Source organism: Tiliqua scincoides, chromosome 1, assembly GCF_035046505.1.
Source record: "Tiliqua scincoides isolate rTilSci1 chromosome 1, rTilSci1.hap2, whole genome shotgun sequence".
In the NCBI taxonomy this organism is placed as follows: domain Eukaryota; kingdom Metazoa; phylum Chordata; class Lepidosauria; order Squamata; family Scincidae; genus Tiliqua; species Tiliqua scincoides.
In genome coordinates this window covers 38,093,383-38,105,695 of record NC_089821.1, presented here as the reverse complement: position 1 = coordinate 38,105,695, position 12,313 = coordinate 38,093,383, and the positions used below count along the sequence as shown (strand labels likewise).

The window sequence follows — 12,313 nt, the reverse complement described above, 5'->3', positions numbered from 1 at the left end:
ATATGATGGACTTTTTGTAACTAACTGTAACTAGGCTAGGGGTGGGGATAGTGGTGGGCAGAGCAATGTCATTTTTTTTAACCATTTTTGCCAAGCTAATCTCTCCCTCTCTATTTTTTTCTATGAGACCAGAAATACTGGTGTCTAAATACCTCCCCACCTCTTAGTTTGAAGGGGGTGATTTAGATCTGAAAATAGCACAAAGAGAAAGAGCTGGGTGCGCTCATCCCCTACACCACTTTCCTAATTGCCTTCCCTATGGTTTCATTTAGGTTTTGTTTGTTTGTTTTTGTTAAGTCAGGAGGGCAATGACAGATCACCTGGCATAACATATACTTGGCCACTAAGGGATATTATGCTAGTAGTGTTGAAACATATCACATGAGTGCAAAGAGACCATAAATGATTCCTTAAAACTATTAAGCTCTCCCATTACTGAAAATAAGACAGATTCCAGTAGTTAAAATGACTTAATGTAGATTTCAATGTCATGCCAGCATTCATTCTCTGGTGGCCATTTTAAAAGCCAGCTGACTTGTTTCTTATTCTGATTAGAAATGGTTGCAGCCTATAAATCAAGAATCCTTGCATTAAGATACAGATGTTCAGAAAAGCAGATATTCTCCACCTGTCTGCACATAATCTTCATCTATTTCCTTTTTTTCTGGCAAACACACTGTCACTCTGATCCAGCAATTACTTACAGGCATGAACCTCTTTGGCTGTAGGCATGAAATTCTCCCATCTGTAAGAGAAGGCCCATTCATTTCAATGTAAGGACTTAATGAACACACAGGCACCAAAAAAAATACAGATCAGATCACTCCTGTGAATGATACAACCTGCAAGGACAGGAGCTTACGGTGTATCAGAAGGCATCCAGAACTCTGGACAGGGGCAGTGATTGATAATCATTGTTTTTCATACAAATATATCACACTTTATTACTTTAATGTGATTCATATGGTTTAAGTCATTCTAAGAATACATTCATAGAGTAATAATTTGGCTAAAAATATGTCTTTTATCAGATTGTAGTAATTAAACTATCAAGGGTAACTTACTATTAAAAGGTACAGTACTAGAAATAAATAGTTCTACAGTTCAACAATCCACCGAATGGGTTGTCATTTCCAGTCTGTGTGTAATTTTCAGAAGTCCTGATAAAGCGCCAACTAATTTGACTACACTCGAGAAGATAGTGTGGGTCTACATATACAGAGTCCCCAGTGATATGGGAAGGTCTTTTCACTTAATCTCCTTTTTGGTCTTGTAATGGGCAGAGACAACCAAGTAGCTGTCCGGATTCATGTCCTTGATGGTCGGTGACTTGTTCTGGATTGGGGATGTTTTTCCATCCACCCGAGAGATTTGCAGCATTCGGCATGGGTCGTGTTTCAGCAAGTACCCTGCAAATGTCTCCCATCCTCCTCCGACACGAACCATCACATGCTTGTTGTGGAGCATCTAGATTGGCAAAAGAAAAAGAGGGTGTGGAGGAAAGCTGAAAGACCTGAAGGGACAGCATTCCTGTTTGCAAACTAAAATGTATACCTGATACAGCCTGGGCATCTCTTATCTGGAATTCTGAAATCCAAAGAATTCCAAAAACCATAACTTTTTTTAGCGCTGACATGACACCACAAGTGGAAAATTCCACACCTGACTTCACATGACAGGTTGCACAAAATTACTAAAAATATGATACACAATTACTTTCAGGCTCTATGTATAAGATATATAAGAAAAATGAATTTTGTGTTTAGACATGGGCCCCGTTCCCAAGATATCTCTTTAGATATATGCAAGTATTCCAAAATACAGAAAAATTAGATATCCAAAATGCTTCTGGTTCCAAGCAGTTTGGATTAGGGATGCCAACTTGTGCTTGGATTTAATCCCAGTGACTCTCATTAAAATCACTGGGGCTAAGGCCCAATGCTAAAACTTCCAGTGCTAGCAAATAATAGCCACTTCACAAATGACCTGGCAGACAACCTGGAATTTGCCACTGCACACTCAAAGCAGGGAACTGCAACCAATATGCAATCCTGTACTCAAACAATACAATGATGTATTTCAATTAAATCCCATCAAGGGAAACTCAAGGGAGCATGCTTAAGGTTCACAGGTAGTCTCCCCTCCAGGTACCAACCAGGGCCAGACCAACTTAGAGTTCACAACACAGTAGCATCATTCCATCTTCCTCCAGTTGAATGTTGTACGCCCTTTCACAACTGCCCCCAAAAATATTTCAGCACAGGTGGAGATGACAGGAGTGTTCATGTGACTCCTCGATAAAATTCAGCCTTAGCTCACACAGCACCATCATCAGAAACAGGAGATGTAGCAGCCTCCAAGTTTATTTAATTATTTTTATAGGATTTTTATTCCACACCAAAGGGGCATGGCAGACTCATGGCAGACGTAAGTTCCCTTATAAAAATGTGAACTTGTGCTGTGACTCTACCTTTTCCTAGATGAACATGGAAAGTGATTCTCTCAGGGGCCCTCCAGAAAATATTCAGGCCCCAGAGCCACCCTGGTGCCAACATTGTCTCTTCAACAGGATGGACAGTGACATGGTCAAGGGATACGGAGAGAATGCAAGTGCTCAAACCGGGGCTGGGAAGAAAAGATGAGCAGTTCACTTTTGAAGTGTGAGGGGGATGACACATATGGAGAGAGGTCATCAAGCACAGCCTGTCCTGCACTAGTCTGGAACTCTCCAGAAAGGTTTGCTTCATATTATAGAAATCACTGGTAACAATAACAAAGATTTTGATAAATAATTCTCAACCTTTTTTCTTAACTATCAGGCAGTCCAATCTTAACTAAATTCTACAAAAAGAAGTTCTGTTGTGTTGTAATGGCTATGCAATGGGATATTACTCAGGTAATCTCACTCTATTGTTCTTATTTCTATCCATTAATTGCCGGTTCCACTGCGGTTCTTTGAACACGTTTTATGTGGGTCCAGAGGTGGGTACCTTTGTAAAACAATATGAAAAGAAATTGCCTGCTGTACTCATCTAACCTGAAAACACTGCACATTTTCCTTAAAACACTCCTACATCAGAGCTGATTAACATGCTTTTTGCAATACTGTTGTTGACTGGCTTCCCTGATGGTCCTTAAGGCGACATTTAAAAGCCAGCAAGGGTGGAAGAAAAATCTAGAGAATTTACAGCTTAGCAGTTGTGTTTCTTTATGAAGGAAATTCCAGACATGCACAAATCTGATATTGCTGCTGAGCGCATTAGAACCAAAAGAAAATGTCTAACTGTGTAATAATTCCAGGCAATGTTTATGAAACATATAAATCTTTTCTTATTGGCTGTTTTACTCTGAGGGAAGGCTGCCACAAGAGGGCTTTTATCCTTCAAGGCCTGCCTTTGAATTTGTATGGGGAATCTGTGGGGTGATTAAAATGGAGCCCAAATGGACAGCAATTGCTGAGGAAAACAGAAATGCTGCAACACTAATTTTCTGTATTTACATCAGGGACAGGACAGCACATGAGGTTATAGGGTGGGATGTCTGTCCAGCGTGGACGTACTGGGTAGCTTTGCATTTGACACAAAGGTATGCAAAGAGATTTACAACTGGGTTGTACTTCTGGAGTCTTGTGATAGAAACCTGAACATTCAACACACAGGGGAGATTCATGAAGCTGAACTGGATGGGCCTTTGACCTGATTCAGCACAGCTTTTCTTATGTTACTTCTGATGCATGAACAGTTTTGTATCTCCCCACACTGCTCACACAATGAAGTGGGAGAATAGATAGCTCATGTAAGCATGCCCTTACCTTATCCTCAGTGATGCCATAAGCTCCCCTGGCAGTCCAGGTCAAGACATGAAATGTACTGAGTGTGGGGGAGGGGGACTGTATGCTTTAACAACAGTGACTTCATGCTTGGAGACAAGAGTAAAGCTAAACGCTTACAAACCATGTTGGCATCCTTTTGTCTCAGAAGACTATGGTATCGTGCTCTGAATGGTGGCTCTGGAACAGTGTCCTCTCCAGTACGCGAAGCCTGGGTAAAGTAGGTATGGAGGATAGGCTGTTACCCATGCAGCAAATCCCCCCTCTCCACGTCACTGAAATGGTCCAATGGAAAGGCGGAAGCCAATACGGTTGGTTCCAGCGGCGTCGCAGGAGTTGCCAGAACGTGACTGTGTTCAGCCATGAACTGGCTCAGGGACTCCGGCTCCTGATTTTGCCTCGAGGTTGACTCCTGAAGCCTTTTCCTTAACTGGATGTAGCCACAAGGCAGTGGAGGTTTGGGATCAGAGTTTTCCTTCTCTCAGATGAGCTGCCTTCCTAGGCTAATGAGCCCCATCTACCCGGTGGCTGTTTAGTCGCCTCTTACGACAAGTACAGCCAAACTGAGGGCCTATTCTTATCCCCAGCCTGCAGGGGAGGCTTACAAACCATTTGTCTGCTAAGTAGTGAGATGGCTTCATGCTGTTACCCAGTGCTTTTAGCCCAGTTTCCCAGCACTTTGGTCCTTGAGGACCAGACAGAGCCGGTCATCTTGTAAGAGCAACAAATGTGTCCACAGGAAGAATGCCACTACCAAAAGGAGGGGAGCTTGGGAGAGGCAGGAGTGGAAATTTACCGAGCTTTTGGCTGTTGAATTGTATTGCTTTGAACTAAGTATAAAAGGCTGGCTGCATCCAGCTGCACTTTGCACATGATCTGAGAACATTCTCCTTGTGCCTTGCTTGGTTAACCTGAAATAAACAGCAGTTTCTGTACCTCCCATTGGGGCACACCAGGCACTCCACCATTACCCTCAGATTTTGGGGGAGGTAACATCAGAGTACTTGAGGAGCAGGTGAGACTTGCAACAACTGTAGGCTTGGCAAACTACATTTGAAATTATGGGCTTGCTATAAAAACAGTGAAAGCATTAACAAGAGTCCATCACTGTGGAAGACTTACTTTAATGACCCTGTCAATAAATTTTGTCCAAATGACCACATATGCAGTACGTGTTTGTACATTTGCAAGTAATAATACCCTTATGAAAAATGGCAAGAACACAATGCAAAATATTCAAAATTTTGGACACCAGCAGCATGCACCTTTCACCAGTTCCAACAACTGCAACAATTGCAACCCTTTGCTGGAAGAGACAGACTGGTTAGCCATTGTTTCATGCTTTGATGAATTCTCACCAAAGACTATCATAAGAACATAAGAACAGCCCCACTGGATCAGGCCATAGGCCCATCTAGTCCAGCTTCCTGCATCTCACAGCGGCCCACCAAATGCCCCAGGGAGCACACCAGATAACAAGAGACCTCATCCTGGTGCCCTCCCTTGCATCTGGCATTCTAACATAACCCATTTCTAAAATCAGGAGGTTGCGCATACGCATCATGGCTTGTACCCCGTAATGGATTTTTCCTGCAGAAACTTGTCCAATCCCCTTTTAAAGGCGTCTAGGCTAGACGCCAGCACCACATCCTGTGGCAAGGAGTTCCACAGACCGACCACATGCTGAGTAAAGAAATATTTTCTTTTGTCTGTCCTAACCCGCCCAACACTCAATTTTAGTGGATATCGTAATGTGATCTATGTGCAGTTGCCCATGAAGATACAGTACTTGCAAAATTTGGCTAGTACAGAGTGCCATTCGCAGATGACAACAGATGTAAGTCAATGTTGTCATATTATCACTGTATTGAAGCAGTTTTGTTTCCAAGCCCACTGGAGAGCTGCTGATTTTGAACTTTACAGCCCTAATGGTTTGGGGGCTGGTGCAACAGAGATCACTTGTTCCTTCATGAGAGTCTCCCAAGTTTAAGATTGGCCAGTGAGACATGGCTCCCAATATCATCTTGTTTCGGTTCCTGTTTGGTGCTGTTTGATAAATCAACACAAATCAGATGAGAAAAAATGCTCAGAGAAGGGTTTGCAGTGGATGTGACACAGATATAGACCTTCTCACCTTACAGATTGCTAAGTGCACCATTGCTCTAACTAGAGAAGTCCAACACTTTTGGGGTGTGTATGTGTGTGTGTGTGTGTGTGAGAGAGAGAGAGAGATTTAAGATATCAGCATTTTAAAATCTATTTCAATCTGATAGCATTTATTTTGCTTTCGTGTAGATTAGTTGGTGCCACTTACTCCACACCTCTGAGATGGAACCGGCTCATGTGTGTTTGTGTATATAATTATTTCTTATCAGATTAAGGGACCAATCCTATCCAATTTTGTACCGCTGATGCAACTATTTCAATGGCAGTCACAGAGGCCTCCTCAAAGTAAGAGAACATTTGTTGCCTTACCTCTGGGCTGCATTGTAGCTGCATTGGCACTGGAAAATTAGATAGGATTGGGCCCTAAAATAACTAAGAGCCCAATCCTGAATGGTGCGCACCAGCAGTAAGCTGTCATAAACTGTTGCAAATGTGCCGTAAGGCATGTTTGTGAGCCTTACCGCCAGGCCAGCACCCAGGCTAGCCCAGACGCTCGGCCTCCACCACTCGGCGGTCACATGGACTGCCAAGCCATGCCACATTAAGTAGGGGCGGAGAATGGGGTGGGGAGGAGGTGTTCCAGGGAGGGGCGAGGCAGGCGGAGGGTGGGTGGGAGGTGTGCCAGGGGGAGGGAGCAGGGAGGAGAGAGGGCGGGGAGGAGGCATGATGGGAAGGCAGGAGGCGGGGAGAGGGTGGGTGGGAGGTGTGCTGGGGGAGGGAGCGGGGAAGAAGGGAGGCGGGTCCAGTGGAGCTCTCTTCCACTGGATCCTGTACATTCATGTGGGGCTCGGTGTCCTACCCAAATGCCTTTACCCTAACTTGAGTAGCCCCGTTGTGGAACTACTTCCCTTACCCAGGAGAACGGGGCAAAAGTCCCCTTCTCCTAAGGTGCCACCTGCGGTACCCCATGGCGTGCAGAATCTGGCACAGCTGTTTTCAGTGCCGCCAAAGCTGGAGTTCAGGATTGGGCTGTAAATAGGTATATAAATATACTGTAGATACTCGCCTATAGTATGTGAAATTTTTGCCAAGTAATCAAGCTCAAATTATCACTTCGCCTTATCATCATCATCACAACCTTTATTGGCATATAAACTTTGCCTTATCTCCAGGTTAATCAGAGGGCAAAGCCTTTCAACTCTGAAAAGTTTCCTTTCTCAAGCAGCAGACAGGCTTAGAAGCAATTTGTTTCTACAGCAACTGGGACCTTCCAGCCAAAGTTAACCTTTTATTCTCCTTCCTTCTGCTGCAACCTGGTTCTGCTTTGCAAATACTTTCAAAGCAGGTCTGTTTTTTGAAACACCAGGATGGGACCCTCCTTTCCATTTGAAGCAAAGTCCCAGGCTACAATTCAGTGCGCCATTACTTAAGAATAACACCCATGGAAAGCAGTGGGTCTACTTCTGAGTAAAAAGGATTGCAAATATATGCAGCTGCATCTCTCTGCTGTGAATTGAATTGCACACTCCCAGTTATGTGTTATGGTTGTATGTTGTACATAGAGCTTCTGGCTTAACACACTGGACACCTTATAGGTGGATTTGATTCATGGTTCTCCTGCAGTGGTTCCCAACCCTTTTCACCTGCATATCCCTCGGCAGCCTATTTCCATAAATTGTACCCTTCATATTGGCAAAATGTTTGTAATTAATAATACAAGCCCTCATCTCCTCTCTATGAAAGCCCAGACTTCATGTATTCATCACATATTTTCTCTTTTCATCTGTTTGAAGAACAGAAGACTCTGCCTTTGCACTGTTTTGCCCCAGAAGTGTGCTGAGAAATTCTGGGTGATTGATCACTTTCCATATTATGTTTCAGCTTTTTTACTGTGCTGGTTTTCAATCATTGGTTCATAGATGAATTGAGGACCAAAAACTAGCTATTGGTGGGGCTTCCACAGCCAACTAGCTACCTCCCTTCCTGCCTTGCAAGGCATTCTGGAGCTTGACCTGCATTATGCCATTCTTTTTCAAGTACCCCTAAAGGTCCTGTTGAGTCCCTAGGAGTACATGAATACCAGGTTGGGAATCACTGTTTTATTGGCATGTAGTTTATAGTGCACTTACTCTGATAGTGTTTACAAAAAGGTGGTGAAGACCAGAATTTAAAAAGAATAAAAATGTATCTTATGATCTTTTACTACGTTTTTAATAAATTAGAGACTACAGTTCTTAGGTAACAATTAGTGGTGTGTTATTTTTCAGGATCTGGCCTCGAGTAAAATCAGACAAAACTATAGTCAGACACCCACCCTAAGTTTAACCCCCGACTTATCCAAGGGTCATAGAAAATCCCATGACTGTTGGCTCAAAACCTGCCCTCGACTTATCTGTGGGATCGACTTATAGGCGGGTGCCTGTGGTATATAGCGGTGTGTAAATACTGTTAATAATAATATAATAATAAATAGGTGTATAATCATCTATCTATTCATTGTTCATTGAGAATCTCCTTCAGTTATCCCAAGGTTAGAAATTAAACATATAAATCACCTTTTTCATAAATATACTGGCAGTTTGTGCAGCGGAACACATCCTTAGTAAACATGTATTGTCATACATCATTGTATCCTTAGGGAATACACTTCTTTATAAGGGATTAACAAGGGGACATGCAGAAACAAAGAAAATGATTCACACAAAGGAAACAGGATGTTGCATTATTGCAAAGTAACCAATTTCTTTCAAACCTATACAGGGGTGGAGGGGCAGGAACAAGTACACAAAAAAGCAGAGAACTGCAGCTAAAGTTTTCTTAGCTAGATGGGTGACATTTCAGTAGTTGGCTGAGAATCTCACTCCCTTTTTAACCCTTTCCTATGATATTTCTCAGTTTTGGGGGAAGGGAGAGGAAGCATAGTACATCTTTGTAACCATTTCTTCTTGTTTTAGCTTGAGCAGCCTACCTAATATTGCTTCACTATTCCCACTTTCCTAAGCAGTTGGACGTTCCATGGGGCAGCTTTCCAAGATCCATTTCTCTACATGGAGGAAGAACTGAACACTTATGGTGTCTTTTTCTAATCACTATATTTACAAATACAAAAACCGAGGCGATTAGAGGCAAGCACATGTACAGGCATCACTTATTCCCAAAGGTGACATCAGCCCAGCTCTCCAACATGCTGGAAGCTGTTTCTGCCAGCCAGAAACCTCTTAGAAACTTTCTCCAGCTCCTGAGCTCAAAATGGCTTTGTCTTTTTCCCCCTTGCAAATCTGAGACTGCAAAACTATTCCTTTCATCTGCAACCTGGTAGAAGGGCAATTAGAAAAATATCAGTGGCACCAATCATTAAAAAATGTTAAGCAGAGACCTATCATCCAGTGCGTCATGATTTGTACTACACATCCCTTAAAAAAAAATCATCTATATGGAAAAGAAACAGGAAATCAAATCTATCCCTGAGAAAACATTGCCATCCTTAAATGCACTGCACTATTTCTGCTTTTCAAAAACTAAAGGACAATTTTTCCATATTAACACTCTCCCATATCAATTAAGCACCAAGAGAATGCAAAAAGTGCTGACCAGCGTAGAGGAATTTCTGTTTGCACTACTACAAATGTACAGATGTTTTCTGAATTTTCCTAGCTTTTATTTTATTTTTATTTTTTTGGCAGGGCCACTTATAGCACAATCTTATGCTTATCTACTCAGAAGTAAGCCCCGCTATTTCAGTGGAACTTACTCTCAGGCAAGTATGTATACAGGATTGCAACCTTTATCTAATTAATATGCTGGCACAAGCCTCCCTTGATCATCCTAATGGCAATGAAACATATCATTAAAAAAGAAATCTATCTTACAGAATAAAATGTTGAACTCATTCATTTTTGTGGTCCTCATTTTTTGTGGCTGCTCATTTTAGCAGACCAGGCCTAGACAGAGCTCCAATGCTGCCTGATTCAGCCACACAGAATGCCATCCATGAATGCCACACATGAACCCCCCCGTCACTGCTATCAATTCCCAAATAATTATTTACTCATTCTGTATCCCACTTTTCTCTCCAAAGGGCAGAACCTTGAAGGAATTCTCATCTCTGCTGCCACCACCTCTCCTCCCCTCCTTTTATTTCTTAAAGAAATCTTGCACACACATACACAGATGGGGGGGGGGAGTGAAAGCTCATCCACCTCCTACCCCTTTCTCATCTCTATAATTTAAGCTGCTCTGGAACCAGCCTCCTTGCTCAGTCCCTATCCGCTTTAAAATGATGCAAAAGAGCAAAGTTTCTGCAAGGAAGCTACATCCAGGATAGCCAAAGCTACAGGTAAGAGATAAGGGTGGGAAGCTTCAACCTCTCCATTTTCCATCCCACTTGGCTAAAATGGAGAGGTGGCTGCAGCTATGTTCCCCCCTCCCCACCTTTCTAGAGGAACAAGGGTGTTGCTGCGGCTCACATCCTCTTCCCATTTACTTTAACAAGAAGTGGGGGGGGGGGGCTCTTCTTCTCTCCTAATTTTGTCACCCTCTCAAACTCAACATGAGTGTTTCAGATGGCATCATCTGTGGACCAGCCCTGAGATAGATATCCCATAACTGCAGATCCTGGACCTTGTGCTACCTGGGACCAGGACTGCAGAACGCCACCACCCAAAGAGAATGCTGCCTCCCACTGTCATGTCTGGTCCAGGGTTCTTCTGAGGGACAGAGAAGGCCGCATATGGCCCCTCTCTCTGGTCCTTAGAAGGCATTCTGAGGGCTCCAGAAGGCCTAAAACATCACTTCCAGTTTTCATCCAAAAATTGTTAGTGGGGTTTAAAAGCCCTCCAGAGGCCTTAGAAGGCCTTCAGAGGGCCAGGCAGGGCTCCATATGGGGCAGAGGAAGGTGACAGGGGGCAAGTAAGGTGCCACTGCCACCACAGGCATGGCGCCCCAAAGCATTTGCCCCCCTTGACCCTCCCCATTGGTACACCAGTGCATCTCATGCTGTACGGCATGTTGTATCATTCCTCAGCCTATAATGCATTAAAAGGCCTAGGTCTAAGAAACCCTTCTGTTGTTCCTTACTAAATGATTGTGTTTATGAAAAGAAAGCAAACATGAAGCCAAATAATCAAAGGCTACAATACTGAGCCTCCTGCAAAAATCCAGTCAAAGTCAATGGAATTTAATCGATCTGTGTACAGAACTGAAACCACGCATGTATCATTCAGAAGCTGAATTAAAGCTTGCTTTGCTAGTTTCTGCTTGGCCTTTCATCTTCAATCTGTGAAATAACAGAACCATAAAATAAAACAGAATCAGAAAAAAAAATAATCAGGTTTGTCTGCAAGCATAACAGCAGAAGATGCCTTGACTTCAAAGAAGACTCATAGCCTGGAGGAAATGCCATTTCTCTCCTGCCAAGTTAGGACAATGAAAGATTCATAAGCTCTGGGGTAGATCAATCAATGCAAACCTTTAGAGGTCACCCTTCTATCCAGGGAACAAATGCTTGGACTTTTGAAATGTGATATAGCTATGTATTGAAGGCATTCCCCCCCCCCCCAATCATGTCACTCACTTTAGCTGCACAAGCAGATTTGAATAATATTGAGAGTCTTAGGGTTATTTGTCAAGCATCAGCAGCTTAAGTTTGGATATGCAAAAATTCTTTACCTGAAGCAAGCTGTTGTTATTATAGCTATGAAAGCCCTTTAACAGATTTTCTGATGAAGAGGAAAAAGAAATCTTGCATCAGAAGCCTCTCCTCCTCCACTGCACAATACCTATGCTACACCTATGCACAAACTGGAAATAAGAAAGCCAACCCTACTAGTCTCAGGCAGAAAAACCTTAATTAACAAAGTTGTTCTGTTTGATGCATTTATAAGTCAGTAATGAGGTTCCCCCTTACTTTCAAACAGAAAGTAATGTTCGTTTGCCAGATGTCTCCACTATTACCTGGCCCCCTTCTTCCAAACAAAAAAAGGACTGAAATAAAAATCATGAGAAGGTCAAGATCCCACAAGGATTTCCTTACTAGCAGACCCAGCTCAAATTTCACAGGGTGTTTGACAAAATGGCCTCCAGTGTTCCTTCTACCTGGGTGAGCCCCAAGAAAGTTGGTCCACCACAACAGGAGCAACCAGATGCAAGGGAGGGCACCAGGATGAGGTCTCTTATTATCTGGTGTGCTCCCTGGGGCATTTGGTGGGCCACTGTGAGATACAGGAAGCTGGACTAGATGGGCCTATGGCCTGATCCAGTGGGGCTGTTCTTATGTTCTTATGAGCAAGGCTATGAGAAGTGGTCTCGGAGATCAGCAATGGCCACTTGTGAACTCTGGGGGCCTAGGCAGCTGCCCAGCAATGCTGATTCTGATGATGG

The 12,313-nt window shown here is 43.2% G+C and overlaps 1 protein-coding gene across 2 annotated transcripts in view; it reads right to left on the bottom strand.

Annotated features, from left to right (window-relative positions):
• Positions 1-1,248: 1,248 nt before the first annotated feature.
• The window catches only part of GAS2 (growth arrest specific 2), a 111,541-nt gene continuing 100,476 nt past the window's right edge, over positions 1,249-12,313 (bottom strand). The window contains exons 9-10 of one of the 2 annotated variants that reach the window (XM_066611314.1): positions 10,022-10,040; positions 1,249-1,467 (exon numbers count right to left, since the gene is read on the bottom strand). In XM_066611314.1, the coding sequence (XP_066467411.1) occupies positions 1,249-1,467; positions 10,022-10,040 (238 nt within the window). The remainder of the gene's footprint in view (positions 1,468-10,021; positions 10,041-12,313) is intronic. The other variant, XM_066611315.1, reaches the window with a different exon arrangement.